Source organism: Curcuma longa, chromosome 13 (assembly GCF_044706935.1).
Source record: "Curcuma longa cultivar G26 ecotype Majalengka, Jawa Barat chromosome 13, ITB_CL_G26_1.1, whole genome shotgun sequence".
Classification (NCBI taxonomy): Eukaryota; Viridiplantae; Streptophyta; class Magnoliopsida; order Zingiberales; family Zingiberaceae; genus Curcuma; species Curcuma longa.
Genome location: NC_133873.1, coordinates 8387724 through 8405778, shown reverse-complemented (window position 1 = coordinate 8405778; position 18055 = coordinate 8387724). Strand labels below are relative to the sequence as shown.

At 40.5% G+C, this 18055-nt stretch overlaps 1 protein-coding gene and 1 long non-coding RNA gene across 2 annotated transcripts; one reads left to right on the top strand and one right to left on the bottom strand.

Annotated features, from left to right (window-relative positions):
* Positions 1–2647: 2647 nt before the first annotated feature.
* Positions 2648–14158, bottom strand: LOC141844522 (uncharacterized). The gene is made up of 4 exons (XR_012603142.1): positions 13643–14158; positions 3236–3319; positions 2982–3150; positions 2648–2884 (listed from the first exon to the last, which is right to left on the bottom strand). It is a non-coding gene; the product is annotated as an uncharacterized LOC141844522 (long non-coding RNA).
* On the top strand, positions 13741–14640 carry LOC141844520 (protein NEGATIVE GRAVITROPIC RESPONSE OF ROOTS-like). The gene is made up of 2 exons (XM_074732555.1): positions 13741–14232; positions 14310–14640. The coding sequence occupies exons 1-2, from the start codon at positions 13741–13743 to the stop codon at positions 14511–14513; spliced, it is 696 nt and encodes a 231-aa protein (XP_074588656.1). The 3' UTR covers positions 14514–14640.
* Positions 14641–18055: the final 3415 nt, after the last annotated feature.

The following is an 18055-nucleotide window of genomic DNA, read 5'->3' as shown; positions in this document are numbered from 1 at the left end:
ATCAGTTAATTCGGTTCAGTTTGGATTTTAAAATTTCTTATTCGATTAAACTAAATAAACCGAATTAATCAAAATAAAAAAATAATTTCTAAATTTCTAAGTAAGTAAACTTATAAATCCCTAATTAATTGATACATTTTTTATAATATTTAAAAAATTTGATTAATTCGATCAAAAACCGTATTAATCAATATTTTATCGGTTCGATTTGTTCAATTTTTATTTAAAAATTCGATCAATTCGATTAGTTTTAAAAAATTTGATTCGGTTCGATTTTGATTAATTTAGTTCAGTTTTAACTGACTACTCAACCCTACACAAAATGCTAATGCAGGTTGTTTACTTGGTTCACTTGCCTCCCAAAACAACTACTCCAAGACCTAATTTTAACGATCAATCACCACTAATAGATTTCCTCCTTCTCGAATCAAATTCAAAGATGGAGAAATCTTTTGCAACAGGATTACAACAGTATTACAACTTTTAGCAAAAGAGAAACAATGAGAGGGAAGAGACAAGGATGAATAACACCTTAAGCAATAGATCCCTTCCTCTTTTTCACTTGGAGATTGTTGAGATTGAGCACTTTGAACTTGAGTCGAACAAAAGAATCACAGTTGAGGAGATGTATAGAAGACAATTAAAACTCTCTTTTAACTATCCTTCATTCGGGCTACTGTCTATACCTTGTATCATCACCAGTCGATTACTATCAACCACTAATCAACTGATGTAGAAGTTTGACCATTGACATGGTCGTTGAACAATCATTGGCTCCAGATTAACGGTTGATATCATCCTATTTTTTGAATACCAATCGACTGCTAGAAAATGTCAATCGACTAATAGTCTCCAATCGAACTGGCCAATTGTATTGGAACCATTCTATTCGCCCGTATTAAGCTATCAATTGGTTGCTTGAGCATAACTATCGACTGCTAGCCATCAATCGAACTAGCCGATTAAATTGGGAGTGTTCTATTTGTTCGACGAGGTTTACCAATCGATTGCTATCAATTAGAAATCGCTAGTTAGGATTACTATGCAAAATCCTAATTTGGGATTTAGATCAGTAACAGTCGATTGTTATGTCACATTAATCGATTGATATGTTAAACTCTTTCCTAGTTTGGGGTTTAGTCCATCAGTCAAATTGTTGTCGACCGATAAATCCTAAATTAGGATTTGCACGCTTAAACCCTCAATTACAAACCCCTTATCTCATTCGCAAGATAACAGTCGATTGCTAGATTCTACCAATCGACTGATTCACAGATTTCAACTATTCTAATGGCCAAAATACACCTAATTTCACTACTCTCATGTCAGATGAACCTCTTGTTCCTTGGACAGTTGTGCTTGGAGCTTCCTCGTCTTCGAGTCTTCATCCGCCCTTGCATTCGATCTCGCAATTTGCTAGGGCTTTTCTTTTGTCAAGAATTCGACCCTCGACCTCTTTGAACCACCATGCCTTATATTTAGTCGTTCATCCAACAAGTGTTAGATCCGATGAGATTCACATATATCTCCAAAACAGTATGACATTGTCCATTTTAGACTCACACCATCATGATTTTGTTTTTAGGTTTTACTCAAAAGGCCTCATATCAGTATAGATATGACATTGTCCATTTTGGACTCACACCCTCATGATTTTATTTTTGAATTTTACTCAAAAAGTCTCATATCAATATAGATATCTTCATCTTATAACCCAAGATATTTTCAATATATTTTCACTGTGGGACTATCCCCTCCAAAGGATCACTCAATCTCTCTTAATGGTCCTAACGGACCCCTTACAGGTTCGGATTCTGCTATGTGAGGATCTCGACATGGCACCACATAGACTTGCTCTGATACCACTGTTAGATCCAATGGAATCCACATATATTTCCAAAACGATATGATATTGTTCATTTTGGACTCACACCCTATGATTTTGTTTTTAAACTTTATCCAAAAGGTCTGATACCAATATAAATATCTCTATTTTAAAACTTTAAAGTTTCTTTCATATATTTCCAATATGAGACTTTGATTGTATCCTAATAACAAAGACTTCTCATTATCAAGAATATAATCTAGTCCTCGGCCACCTTGAACTTTATATGCAAACTTATCACACAAGTGAAATCCAACTTATTTATCTAAATTTAAATACTCATCAAATATCGAAACTTCACATCCGTGCATGATTGCTCCAGTATTTTTCCCTAGTTAGGTCTAGTCAAATCTCTCTTTCTATAATATAATATGATTTAGATGTTGCTTCGTAAAAGGTAAATGTATTGCCATTTATGAGAAGACGTTGAGACTTTAAATGTTTCCTTTGTTTGGCACATCATCGAAACCCGTATCTTCTACTCAACTAGGGTAAGATTAAAGGAAAATATTTATAATTAATTAGAGTCAACATATTGGTTTTGCACCCTCTTGTCGATCTCGAGAAAGCTTGATCATTAGAGTATAATAATATTATTAAAGGATATTAATTCTTGATCTCACTTCCAAAATAATACGAAGATGCTAATTTAAAAAAAAAAACACACAATCTAATGGATAAGAAACTAGAATTGTCTTAAAAACTTCATCAAGGTCATATGGTTAACATGCATAATTATCATGTCAAAATAATAACACTAATCCTCAAGCTTAATCCTGACTGTAATATTTTTAATTAAGCAAATCTTACATCTAATATATTTCCCTCAAAGAGTGTGTTGCCTTGGTCTTACCGAAGAGGTTGTTTCTTAATGTGCATCATTTTTTATAATTCACATGTCTAAATTTGTTCAGTGTTCCTCCCAATGCTTTACAATTGTACCTCAAATGGCACAATTAACTTAGAGATGATAGGGTGCTTCTTTATTCTCAATTTAATCTGATCAACCAGATAATAAAAGATATATCATCATCATCAGGAAATAAATTTAACTGTAAATTTATTTTTTTTTAAAAAAAATCATGTATTAGTTTACCTGTATGAACAAAAAGAGAGAAAATGACGGAGTAGTTGGTAGACTCGAGAGTCGCCAGGCGACGGGCTTGCAGCCACAATGAGCTCGTGAGCAAGGCGTGAGGTTCGTGTTTGGCTCACGACAGATAACCAAGAGTGTGCTCGACTCGAGAGACAATCAAGTCGAAATTCTAAAGCCCAAGTTTGTGTAAATCAAAATCTGACCAAAAATCAATTCACAAATTGATTGTAAATCTATACTTCTGTTAATTCTACCTCTAATGGATAAAGGAAAGTGTCTCAGCTTTAGTAGAATCCACTCTTTCAGCTATGTGTCCTCCTGGAGCAAACTGGCCATCACTAATATTCAAAATAATATATTATTCAAACATAGAGATATCATGTTAATAATTTCAAAAAAAAATATTTCTGATTTTTACCATTAGATTACAACTGCAAAATTACTGTAGATAGATGTGAATAGAAAAAGAAAAAGAATTAAAATGGCTGTCAGCTTGGATTTTTTTTTCTTTTTTAACACCTATGATCTATAAAGCCACTATGAACTCTGTGTTACTGAGCACGCACTGCAATATTTAATTCCACCAACCCTCTTCAACCAAGGATCTTCAAGCCTCTCCAATTTCCCCCATCTTTTCCCCTTTTTTTGGGTTTTTTATGCTGTTTGAGCCACAACACAAAGCTTCCAAGATCATCTAAAAATAATGGGGGTAAGGACCACCAATGTTCCATGAAAATACCATACTTTTTCATCTTCTTCAGTCTTATTTTGGCTTTGTCTTCACCTTAAAAATGATTGGTCTTAGTCTTATAAAATAAAGGAGGACCACAACAAGCAGTCTTTGGTAGTTTTTCCCCTCTAGCTAATGATGGGATGAGTGTCTTTAGCAAATCTATACTCCATGATCTTCCTTGAGAACCTTGGTTTAGTCTTGTGAAATTTCTTATTTTATGTGCTAAGATTGTTTGAGAGTTGTTTTATGTTCTCAGGTCTTGAGATGGTTGCAGAGCAAGTTCAGTGGGAAACAAGAACAGAGAGATGATGTGGGGTCAAGCACCATTCCTAGTAAGATTCAGTTACTATTATGAGAATCTAAATAAGATTTCTATCCACTACAACCATTTTTATGATAAATAGTTTGGTCTTCTGTTAGAGACACATGTTAAAATCTCATTGCAGTTTATGTAAACACTCAACAAAGAAACTAATGCTCTATGTGAAATTATGGCTAAATCTTTAGGTTAGCTCCAACTTATAAATCTTTGATTCTTTTAAACAGCTCTTCTATATATATATATAAAGCTCTAAATCTCCTTTGTGGATTTTTTTTTCTGATTTAACTCTAAGTTGAGGAAATAACTTAGCATGATGTTGTTTAGTGGATCTAACGAGAGTTAGTTTTTTCTCAGGCTAATGTTGAGTATATATGATAAATTTGTTTACTGTAGAAGGTAAGTTGCATCAATGGTTTGACCTTTTCCTGTCTTTATATTTTTTATGTTTCATATTTGGATTTAGAAAATCTAAAAAATATTATTTAAAGGTCATTTTTTGACAGTATTTGTAACTGACTGAGTTAATTGGTCTGTCCTCTTGTTCATTAATGTTTTTTTATTTTAATATTTCCATAGATTGTAATATTTTCTTGACCAATTTACCAACCATTCCCTTTACAGTAGGTATTTATGAAAATGCCCCTCATAATATTTTTTAACCAAAATAAGCTCTGACCTTTGTTTTGAAAAAAAAAAAACTTGAAACACTATTTAAGTTTGCTTGAATTTGGTTTGATTATAGCCCTGTTCATGGTTCATGAAACACATATTTTATGCCCCTAGGGTGATGGTGTAGCGGTTAAGGCCCTCTGAAGATTCCTAGGGATCTTGGGTTCAAGACTTAACTGCGGTGCATTGCAAAGATGATTTCCCTCCCGTGAGTCATGAGCCAAAGAAAGCGGACTGTCTATAAGAATCATCACGAGTGTTTCCCAATTTACATGAACCAGAGAAAGCAGGTTGTCTATATGAACCACCACGAGGATTCTCGATTTACACGGGTGGCTGGTGGAAAACTTCTATGAGACCGAACCGATCACCCCAGGATTAGTCGAGGTAAGCTAGATACATGATGCCAACTAAAAAAAATTTTAAAAAAATGAAACATAAATTTTATGCCCCTATGGGTGTAGCCAAGTTGGTACTCGGTGATAGAATTGCAACAATGGAGTAAGATTCGAATCCTCTGGGATTCATTTCCTTAGGGAATAAATTCCTCCCACCTATGAGGCAGCTCGGTACCATGATTTACCTCTCTTCCACAGACCTTAGGGTGAGTCGTAAAGGGGCGCTTGACATGCGCATTAGCACCTTTTGCAATAATAATGAAACACAAATTTAATGAGAGTTCTTGAAGATGTCTATGTATATTATTATGATAGATTTTTAAAATTTGAAGATATATTTATTCTTTTAAAATAATATTTCACATTTATCATTACAAAATTAAATATTATATATGTTATTCTAAACCTATGAATCTCTCATAATACTATTCCTTTTCTAATAATACCCTTGGCTGAAATTTTTTCCGCTAAAATCTTCTATTCCATTTTAACATTGTAAACCCATTTATAAATTTACCTGAACTATAAAAACTACAAATTTATCTCATATTTAATCACAACATATTCCAAGTTAAGCATTTTAAGCATCTTGGTCTTAAAAATATATATATTTTTAGTCCTAAATTTTGACACAAGCTAATTTACAAATCAATTCACAACACCTTCATATCATGATATGGTAGAGATAGACAACATCCACATGGCACATAGAAGTCAAAAGTCAAGCTGAGCTGTGAGTCAAAAAGCATACAAAGCCAAGCCCAATCAAGACAAGATCCGAGTCAAGACCCTTCAAGGCATGTTCAAGATGAGTTAGACCTATGTCTGACACGGACTCGGCACAAGGACGATCATATCACTCGGCGCCCGACTCCCGACTCCTGACTCCGAAACCTCTACCACTCGACATCCGACTCCCAACTCTGGGATCTCTACTACTCGATGCCCGATTCTTAACTCCGGGACCTCTACCACTTAGTGTGCGACTCTCAACTCTAGGACCTATATCACTTAGAGTCTGACTCTCGAGTAGAGGAGACATGGTTAACTAAGAAGGTGGAGAACATTAGGCAATAGAGATAGCATAACATGGAGAACATGGGACAACGTGACACTCCTATTAGAACGTGGCCCCCCTCAACCCGAACGTCAGAAAATTAGAGAACGTGGGCTCCGCTTTCTCCACCAAGGTAATGGAATAAAAGATAGCCCGCTCCCGCAAGCAAGGATACACAATCCTAGCCACTTCTTTTCTACTCTGCAGTTTCCTTTCTTCACTCTCCGATCACTAGATTCTGACTTGCGCGTCGGAGTGGTTGCGCCAAAGTTCGCCTTAGCCTCCATTCTAACTCTCTTTGATTGCCGCAAAGATCCCTCGGAGCTAGCGCATCTCCAATCCAATGAGGCCTGTCTCGAAAACTGTCTACTTGTCACCAACCTCCTCATTGGTGGTTCCCTCATCATTGATCTCAGACCGAATCAAATTGGCATCGTCTGTAAAAAAATTCAAGCTGAGACGTTGAGATGGAAGACACCGGAAGAAAAGAGAATCATGACTCCACTAGCGAGAAAGGTCGAGGTGAAATCATCACCATGACGTGGGAAGATTTCAATCTGGTCATCGCAGCTACTATGCAAGGGATACTACAACGGCATACTCTGTTACCTCCGACCCCTGCTCGAGTACCTTTGGCTCCAGCCGAAATACCCCCAGCTTTAGCGCAAGTACCAATGGTTCCTCTAGAAGCACCTCCAAATTCTAGCTATAACACTCAGTAAGGCGTCGACTCAAGAGGAGCAATCTCGGGAATCTAGAGCATGGGAGCCACCAATCGGAAAGCTTAACAAGGACAAAGCGCCCCTACTAGCTGAAGAAGATAATGCTCAGGCACCCCTCTCTTGGGATATCCTAGAAGTGGAATTGTCGCATCATTTCTGACAGTCATAACTCGGGGAGTATACAAGGTCCTCAGACCCAAAAGACTACTTGTACAGATTCAAGAATGTCTCCTTGTTGCACCAATATACAAGTGTTGATGATGTCAATCGGGATCGGCACGGAGATGGTTTGACTGACTTCCACCTGATTCCATCTCTTCCTTTGGCGAATTCAGTGCATCCTTCCTGTTTCACTTCGCCAATAGAAAATGGTACCACAAAACCCTTCTAAACCTTTTCACCATGAAGCATAAGACGCAAGAGACACTCAGAGAATATATCCAGCGATTCAACGCCCTTGACGTTCCCTCGGCCACTTCCGAGGTCCTGACGAGTGTCTTCTCCCAAGGACTATTAGAAGGAGACTTTTTCAAATCTTTGGTGAAGAGCCTCCGACTAACTTTAACGAGCTAAGAAATGCATTAACGTGGAGGCTCAATTCGCCCAAAAAGGTGAGACCAACACACAAGTACCCGCCTCCACTCGACAAGATAAGAAAGCACTGCATCCACCTCCCCGGAACTAAGTACCTCACCCAATCCTCAATTATGCCTTTGCTCACAAGGGAGAAAAGGTACAAACTGTAGATCAGATCCCAACTACCTCTGCCGAGCAGAGCCAACTTCCTGCCGAGAGATCTGCCCGATTCTGTGCCTTCCATCAGATGCATGGTCACTCCACCTACGAATGTAATCAATTCGCTAAGGAAATCCGTCGAGTCATCTAGCAACGTCTGCTAGAAACATCAATGTCATATTCGGTATCCTACCGAGCTCTTGAAGGTTTCCACTATCTCCTGCCCCTTCGAGAAGTGGGGAATGGATATAATCAGTCCTTTTTCTACAGACCCTAACCAGAAGAAGTCCCTCTTGGTGGTTGTCGACTACTTCTCCAAATGGGTGAAAACTGAACCCTTAGCTCAGATCACGAAAGACGCAATACTCAAGTTCCTCTAGTGCAACATTATTTGTCGGTATGCCATTCCCCGCAGACTCGTCTCTAATAATAGTCGTCAGTTTTAGGAGCACAAACTCAAGGAATGGTGTCAAGGCTTCGAGTATTCAGCAAGCCTTCACTTCGGTGACATACCCCAAGAGCAATGGGCAAGCTGAAGTGGTTAACAGCAACTCGTCTGAGGATTCAAAGGCAAGATGGATCATGTAGGCAGCAATTGAGTGGAAGAAACACTAATGCCTTACTCAGTATCCTACCGAGCTCTTGAAGGTTGCCACCATCTCCTACCCCTTGACAAGTGAGAAATGGATAACAATTGACCTTGTTTGGGAGGAAAGGAAGGTTCATAACATAATATGTGGATACCTTATAAGATCAACTAAAATAAATATTTACGACTTAAATAAATAAAAAAATTTAAAAAATAATGAAATTAAATCAGTGCGACAAAGGATAAATCAATATCTAAAATTGGAACAAATGTGGTCCTACTGAATGACTTCTCTCCATATGAGAAAGCACCAGGACTAACTCTTGTCAAGACTTCGGTATTCAGCAAGCATTCACTTCGTGATATACCCCTAGAGCAATGGACAAGCTGAAGTAGTTAATCAGCAACTCGTCCGAGGATTCAAAGGCAAGATGGATCATGTAGGCAACAATTGAGTGGAAGAATTACCAAGTATCTTGTGGTCCTACCGAATGACTTCTCGCAATTATGGTAGCGAAGCAGTAGTTCCAAGACAAGCCTGAGTCAGAATTATGATCAAGGCAACTCCGACAAACGACTATTTAAGCTCAACTTAGTAAGCGAAACAAGGGAGAAGGCAATCACTCGACTCATGGCCTACCGACAATGCATGTGTCAAACCTACAGCAAGGTCATCCCTCGCTCCTTCCAAGTCGATGACTTTGTCTGGAAGAAAAGTGAAGTCGGTAGGAGATGTCCGGAAGGTGGAACCTCAATGGGACGGACCTTACTGAGTTACTCACAAGTTAAGCTCAAGAGCTACATGACCCGAAGGGGAAAGAACTCAAACGGCCTTAGAATGTTGTTCATCTCCAGCCATACCGTTCAAAAACCCCTGGTACATCTATCTTGCTTTAGTCTTTTCTATTTTTGTACTTGCTACTTTTGCTAGTAAAGATGCAACTCTTTCAATTCTTGTCTCTACAAAAACTAACTCCCTTAGTCTCGAACCAAGGCGTCCGTCAACTCTAATTCCCTTGGTCTCGAATCCTTGGCGTCCATCCGCATATCACTCCTGGCTCGGACATAATCGGCAGATCGAGCTATTTCTCTCCCAACTTGGACATAGTCGCAGATCAAGCTATTTATCGGAGAGGTGGCGTCCATCAACACCGGCAGCGGCATCCATCGACTCTAACTCCCTGTCTTGCAAGCGTCCAACTCTCCCTTGATCTGAAAAGCGTCCATCTATGCTTCCCTGTTTCGGGCGTCCACCAAATCCAAGTCCCTTGAATTTTGTAAAAGTTTATTGGCAAGAACTCATTGAATCCATCGTTTGGGCTCATAACAAATCTCCTGCTACTCAGCCTAGAGCCTTGAGCATTGTACAAGGACGTGCTGTAGGAGTAACCCATTACCTTCTGGGTGGAATTGCCACAACATGGGCATTCTTCTTAGCAAGAATTATTGCAGTAGGATAATGGCTAGGAGGATTTGAAAGGCATTATGGCATTAAGATTTCCGAGGTTTAGCCAAGGCTTAGCTCAGGACCCCACTACTCGTCGTATTTGGTTTGGTATTGCTACCGCACATGACTTTTATCGAACATTTCATGTCATGATATTTCTGGACGTCAGGAACGTCTTTATCGAGATATATTTTTGCTTCTCACTTTCGGTCAAGCTTAGCGTCCATTTTTTCTGTGGACGTCTGGTGGTATACAATCGGATCTCGAATCATGTCTAGCTCCCTGCAAGGAAATTTTAACTCCCTTGATCTCTGATCAAGGCGTCCATCAACTCTAACTCCATGTCTCGAACAGGCGTCCACCAACTCTAACTTCGACGTCCAACAGCTAACTCCCTATCTCGGACAGGCATCTATTGATTGTGACTTACTCGGTTACGGGCTAGACATCACTCGATACAGCTTCTTGTCTCAAATAGAGTACTCAACCAAGCATACGACACCGAGTCATTATCCAAGATCCATTACAAATCCTAAAAAGGTGTCTTTTCAATTCAAAAGAGTTTTTCATTACATCCCCATCTCGCTCGGCATACTACGCTGAGTCATCAAAAGTTCCACTACCAAAGTCTTAGTACATCAAGAGAAAAACCTAGACACTAGTTGGTGAATTGGTCCTCAGGAATGTTATCTGAACACCTTCTACGAGTTCTGAAAATCTAGCAAAGTCCCCATAGGTAGATGCCCGACCTCTTCCACTTGCTTCACTGCCCCTTCAAATCTATGTGTCAGCATGAACCTGTCCCAGGCACCCAGCAGGTCGTAGAATTCAAGCGACTTAAGGAAGGTGGCTTTCTTCTGCTCCCATCAACCTTCCTCAGTGGCCTTGTAATTCTCTGACTCGACCTTAAGCATCTCCACTTGGGTAGCCAGTAGTTCCCTTCGATTGATTTCCTTTGCCACCTGCTTCTTGACTTGCACTCGACCACTACTCTGGTTCCTCCAATTCTCGATCAAGGCGGACGAGTTGTACTGAGTTAGCAACCACCTCTGCCTTGTGTACACGCCTTTGCTTGGTGGGCAATCGCCTCCACCTTATAGGGTCGCTTCCACCGTCGTGTCCAGCTCCTGAGTTTGGAGGGGTAGTCGGGCTTCAAGATTAATCGCTCATGCTTCTAACTCAATCACTCATTCCCGCATCGCTCGCAAAGATCACGAGTAGTCATCTCCAAGTCCTCAACGCAAAGCTACAATGATAGAAAGGTTTAGGCCTCATCCTTGCAAAACAACCTCAAGCACACATACCTTCATTGTCATGCCCATCGAATCGCTCAAGACTGCCAGCGACTTATGCCTCGCCACTTCCCCTCCCATGGCCTAGATATGGGCCAAATAGGTACTCAGAGCCGCGGTGACCTTGATAAATGCAGCACATTATGGCGCTGAGAAGGCCTGATAGAGGAGACGAGCTCCCACTCGGTTCTAGCAGAGCTGACGATGGGGCTTTAATCGGATCCAACTGGGACTCAATCATCCCTCCTTGTGGTGGGATCTCCGTGCTAGGATGGGACTCGGTCAGACCTCCTTATGGTTGAGTCTCCATGCCTGGTTGAGACTCAATCGACCCGCGTGAGGTAGACAGCAGACTTAACTCAGCCAGTTGCTCTTGTGGCCGCCTTCGCTTCTGGGGTCGAAGTTGTTCCCCCAAGTCACCTGAGGAGATGGACTCGAGAACTATCGATGGGCGAGGCGGCGGCATATCAATCAAGGTAGCCGCCTGATCAGGTGAAGCAGTCAACTCGGCATCCTACGAACCTTCGGGAGTGATGACATGTGGCTCGAGTCGAGCCTTGGACCACTTCAAAAGCTTGTTGCAGGAAGCCTTGAATATGATCTCGACTACACAACAAAAGAAGTTTTCAGTTCGTTGTTACAGAAATAACATGTATCCATAGTCTTACCTAAGGGAAGCTTCAGCTCGGCCTCAATCGAACTCAGCCCGAAGTAAAAGAGTAGACCCTCCTCAAGTAGAAGATTGACATCAAAATGGAGGTCAGTAGTACTCGAAAATTTCATTAAAAAAGGTAGGGATGGAGAACTTCAAACCACCCATCAACTGGCCATAGAAGAAGGCAGTGAAACCAGTCGATGGCAGATTAGGTCGTTAGTTAGGTTTCAGCACTCTAATCCAATGGTCTTGAGCACATCCCTAGTGTAGGTCGATGGGGTGGACTCATACCAGAGAGAAAAGGGTGTGCCGAAGGAAGGCTCACCAAAAGTCATGAGTGATTTCAAGAAGCAACAGCCATGGAGGGATTACCGATAACGGATCGCTAGAAGCCGAAAGAATTAGGGACGAAGTTGAAGAAGATAGAAGTGTCGATTGATTTGGCACTTTCCTCCACAAGCTCTAATAAAGTCGCACCTCAGCATCTCAAACGGTTCGATGCAGAACATAAAAGGCAGGCTACTCAACTCTGTCGTTGGATCTGGCATATAGACTTGTGTGATTCCGACCGTCAAGTCACTCATCTCCTCATGATGGCCTCGGCAAAGTACGCCGTCATAACGAGTCAACGTCAATGAGGCATGGCATCCTAGTCACACGGATCATTCAACCAAGCCGACAAATTAGGTGTAGCATCGGGGCGATCCTCGTGATGGCTTCAGTAACAAACACATGTTAAACACACCGACATTAATGGTAGAGCATGGCCTCGATAGGGGCATCACACATCTTAATGGCTTGCCCCTTCTCAAGGCATCGAGCGACAACCCAACAGATAACTATTGGCCCACGTGGATTCTACTCTCACTAATGAAACTGACTTAACACAAGAGTCCAATCAATCGGACTCCCGCCTTCTTCGACTAGACTTGTGATATGGTGGAGACAGACGACATCCGCGTGGCATATAGAAATCAAAAGTCAAGCTGAGTTATAAGTCAAAAGTCACACAGAGCCAAGCCCGATCAAGACGGAACTCGAGTCAAGACCCTTCAAGGCACGTTCAAGCCGGGGGAGACCTATGTTTGACACAGATTCAGCATAAGGGCAATCATATCACTTGGCACCCGACTTCGGGACATCTACCACTTGGCACCCGACTTCGGGACATCTACCACTTGACACCCGACTCTTAACTTCGAAACCTCTGCCACTCGACGCCTAACTCCCGACTTCGGAATCTCTACCACTCGACGCCCGACTCCCGACTCTGGGACCTCTACCACTTGGCATCCGATCCCGACTACGGGACCTCGACCACTGGACACTCGACTCTCGACTCCCGACTCTGGGACTTCTATCACTCAGAATCCGACTCCCTAGTAGAGGAGATGTGGTTAACTAGGGGTGGAGACATGAGGCGACAAAGATTGCAGAACATGGAGAACGTAAGGTAACGTGACACTCCCCCTATTAGAATGTGATCCTCCCTCAACCCGAACATGGGGAAACTATAGAGCGTGGGCTCCGCTTTCTCCGCCAGGGTAATGGTATAAAAGATAGCCCGCTCCCACCGGCGTAGGCAAGGACACACAATCTCAGCCACTTCTTTTCTACTCTATAGCACTTTTCTATCTTCACTCTCTGATCACCAGTTTCTGATTTGAGCATTGGAGTGACTGCACCAAATTCCGCCTTGACCTTCATTCTAGCTCTCTTTGATTGCCGCAGAGATCCCTCAGAGCTCGCGCATCTCCAGTCCAGTGAGGCCCGCCTCGAAGACCGTTAACCCGTCACTAACCTCCTCATTGGTGGTTCCCTCATCTTTGATCTTGGACCGGATCATATAATTTGCAAATCAAGTTGGGACATGAAAAATAAAAAAAAATCCCACGCATTTTAAATTGAACATTTTAGGCATCCTAATGTTATGGCAAAGTAAATATAGTGAAATGCTGACTATGAATGGTAAAATGCTCTATTATTCCAAAAAATATAAATATAAAATAAGAAGTTTCTTTTCAGTTTATGTAGAGACATACCTTGTTATCCTTTGTTGTTGATTGAGCACGACAATGCTTGTAGTTGATGATACTTGAGACCCAAATAGGTAGTAGCTCATATTATGTCTCAACATTGCATGCTTATTCATCCTGCTGCTTCAGATCCCAGTCTACTGGAATTCCACCAAGAATTCATCGACTCTCTTCCACCAGTACTCACGATCGGGACATTGGGTTCAGAGGACTTCACTCAAGATGACCAGAGAATTGATTCATTCAAGAATAAATCTTTCTTGCAAAATCTAATATATGTTACACCTGAAGAGGAGATCCAACTGCAGGACCTAACTCAACTGTCGCCCAAAACCAATGGTGACGGATCACAAACAGTGGTGCAGCAGAATGACATTGACCCTAAGTTATACAATACTCCAAATGATGAAGACAACGATACTCATATGTTGCCGAATAAGTTCACCTTAAACAGAACAAAACACATGTTATTAGAGAATAACCTGATCAAGCAAAAATCGATCTCATTTATCATAAAGAACATGTTCATCTGCAGGAGTGGATTTACCCTGGCTTCAAAGTTGACAGATCCTGTGCCTGAATCAAAAATGGAGAGGGTATTAATTACTACTTCAAGAGCATGTGATGTTAAACCTTTTCATGGTGCTCCAGTTTAAAATAAATTTTATTGCAGTTTTACAAGGCGATACTTCACAAGAAAGTGTATCCACAACATTCATCACAACAAACAAAGAAGTGTTTGGAGAAACGAAGGAAGCAGACAGCATGCGATGATGATGAGATGTATAAAAAAGGAGAAAGAGGCCAGTGGGTCAGAACAGATTCAGAATGTAAGTTGTCTGTGAACACTTGTTATCCTGCAATTTGTTGGTTCTGAATTGAGAATTCAACTAAATGTTTGGCTTTTTGTTTCTCTGAGTCCCACCTCCAAAAGTAGACTTTAAAGGCTTTATAAACAACCAATTACATAACCCACTTTCACATAGTGCATGGATGTAGATATGCATGGATGTTGCTTGGCTTTGCTAACAACACATTTACATGTGTCAGCTAGACTCGGCTTGGGCACAGGGATGAGTTAATTAGAAAAAAAGACCTATATTTTATCTTTAGAAGAGTCTCTTTCGTAGTTGTTTATTTGGGTTGGACTAGTACTTTAGTTCGGTCAACCTTGTCAGACAAATTCACTGGTTGGTTGGACTGATCATATTGACAAATTGAATCAATTTTGTTACTGAGATTTATAAAAATGGGTTTTGCGTCTCAGCAGAATAATAATCTTCCACCCGTCCGTGACACCAGAAACCCCAATTCTTTCTCACTTTCTTCTGGATGTTCTCTTGCGACCAAAAGCTCATTTTGTTTGACATCTTGGAATACACTTATATAAAACTGGTTTGTTAATGTATCATAGGGGAGGTTTGTCGCATTCCATGCATCGTGATTGACAACATTCTATGTAAACAGAGTCTGCTCCCTGACACTTCCACCAGATTGTTTTTTCTCACTCTGTTTTATTTTGTCAATATTTGTAGTTCTTGTTTCCTATTGCATTGATTGGTTTTGTTTGGATTTGGGAATTTTTAATTAAAATTATCTCCTGTTAATTTTGCTAAGTTTTATTCATAACACTCTTTTAGTAGTTTCCTTGGAATTGACCTATTTTCCCTCTTCAGATATTGTACTAGAAATGAAGACAAGTGAGGAAGTTTGATTGATCCTGATAAGGAAACAAACTTCAGGATTTTGTTTCCAGAAAGAGAATGGTATCAAGAGGTTGTTTTATGCAGCTACTTCAAAGCTTGTTATGATTCCTAATGCAAGTCCAAAAAATGTTGTTTAAGATGTAAACCTATATATGTATGTAATTTTTCTGGAATAAAACACAATTACTAAGGTTTCCACTGGGAAACAATCTTAAGAAACTATATTAATAAAGAATAAGTAAAATAACTCAGTGAGTGAACAATAATGCAACAAAAGCCAAGTGATGGTCATGACACCACAATTTAGACTCATACAATGAATTGTGAGCTGATAAAAAAGCTTTATAATCTATTAACTGAGCTTAAACATTTTAGGCAACTAGTTGACTCTCATAAGTTAAGAGGTTAGTTTTCTAATCTAATATCAGAGTTGACCTTTCTAAGAATGTGAGCTGTTGAAAATAAAGTTACACGTGTGAAGGTATTACCACCAATTAACCTCACACACTGCTGATAAGAATGATTTGGATTTTTAAGCTAGACTTTGTTCTGCAACCATGTATATAATAATACCCATGTATATATAGATACCCATGTGCACATACGCACACACACATAAACATTTAAGTGACAACCAATGGCTTGTAAGTGTACTAATTCATGTTTCATAAATTACATTTCAAATTCAAAGAAAAAACAAAGTATTCCAGTTACACATGCTGCCTAAAAGAACACACCAGGGTTGAACTAAGATTTCAGTATACAACATACCTCAGGAAATAGCAATAGCCTGTAATCTCCTGTGAAAAGTTACTTTAACCGAACAGATAATAGTATCAAAACACAAATATATGGCTTATCTAACGGGATAAATTCAGAACGGATAATATTGTTTCGTGAAGGGTGAGATATAAAATGATTCTCTACAGACTATAATCATGGATAATGCAATAGCAATCAGAGTGAAAATGTCTGAACAAATTCACACAAAAAAGCTCAAATAACGTAAAATCAATATTACAAAGTGGTTAGCCACACCAACCAAAAGGTTAGCCACTAATTTTTTGGGAATGCCAAAATGCCGCAATTAGCTAGAAGTTTTCTGATAGGGAAATTTAGATTCCTTTGTGTTCCACTGGTTTCCTAACACATTCTCAGCCTATTGATATGGCAAAAAATTAAAATCATAATGCCTTTGCTTTTGCACATTGAAACAATATAATCTACTACTCATGCATTTTTATTTGGAAGCGTAGAAACTCGATAATATGCTGACATCCTCAGTTCATGCTTCAAATAATAATAACGGTATTCTAAGATGTATAAACTATAATCAAGACAGAGATGTTTAATTGCAGCAAGCTCAAAATTCGCTTTCGTGAACAAAAGTGCATTTGCCAGAACCAACGCATAAGAAACCTCAGTCATCACAGTTATTCATTGTGAGGCTTTCACAAGTGACGAGCCGTATTAAAGTTCTTTGAGCCAAAAACAAAGGATACTGAAGGAGCACTATGCTTGAATTTGCGATAAACATTTTACTTGCAAGCATTTTAAGAGGAATTTGAATTTTTTGACAAAATGGAAATAAAATATAGAACTTGATTACTCAACAAATGTCACCTGACAGCGTCGGCCGCCAGCAGATCGAACTCCGGGATTCATCGGTTTGCGAATCGAAGAAAAAAGATCGCCCTCGGCATCGGGATTCGGGAAGATCGCCGATCCATATCCCTTCCACCGAGGCGGAGCAGATTGTGAGCGAGATCACCGATCCCTTCCACCGAGGCGAGCAGATCGTGGGTGAGATCAACGCCGCATCCACCTCGAGACGCGCCATGGCGATCTGGGCGAGGACGACCGCCTCAGCTGCGCGGGGACTTCTCTCGCGCGATGATCGACATTTAACCGTTCGATCTGCTTCATCAACGTTACCGGATCCGAGCGATCGACATTTAAACCCGACCCGATTGGTCTAAATGGATCTGCTTCATCAACGTTATCGACGCGCGAACTATAAATCCGATCCGAAAGGTAGTGTCGGGTCGGGCTGTGAGCTGTCCAGTAAACGGGAGTAGACTTCACCGCCGTGCTTTGCCATCGGCTGACGGCATGTTCTTATTTACCCCTGCTATAAATTGCATATTTACTATTATGCCATCGCACCGTGTTTCTCTTTCTTCTCCCCCTTCCTGTTCACGGCTTCCCTCTCGCTCTCGGCCCTCGCCATCTCATTCACTCGGTAACGGCCGAGGCGACCTGCGACCGCCCGTTCCTATCCACTCCAGAGCTTCCTCTCTCACACGTAACGCTCCACTCCGGCGACGATAACAGCCAGGTATTTCGCCTTACCGCTTTCCTCGGATTTTGTTTCTTCGCCTTCACTTGATCGTTGTAGATACAAGCATTAGATCTGGTGTTTTTCGATCGAATGTGGCTGGTTTGTAGTCGTTCCGATGAGATCCGTGGCTAAACGGTGGGGGGATGGGGAATTGAGGAACATCGAGGGCAAAGTCTATGGATGTATTCTTGTATCAGTGGATTCCGGTTGGATCAGAAATTGACCCAACTTGAAGCTTTTGTTCTGGGGACATATGAATTTGTAACTCAATTTAGACATTAAGAATTTACAAGGCTATTGGGGAAAAACAACCTAAACCTAACTGACGATCAGTGTTTAAGTTTCTGAAGTATAGTTTTTATGAGGGAATTA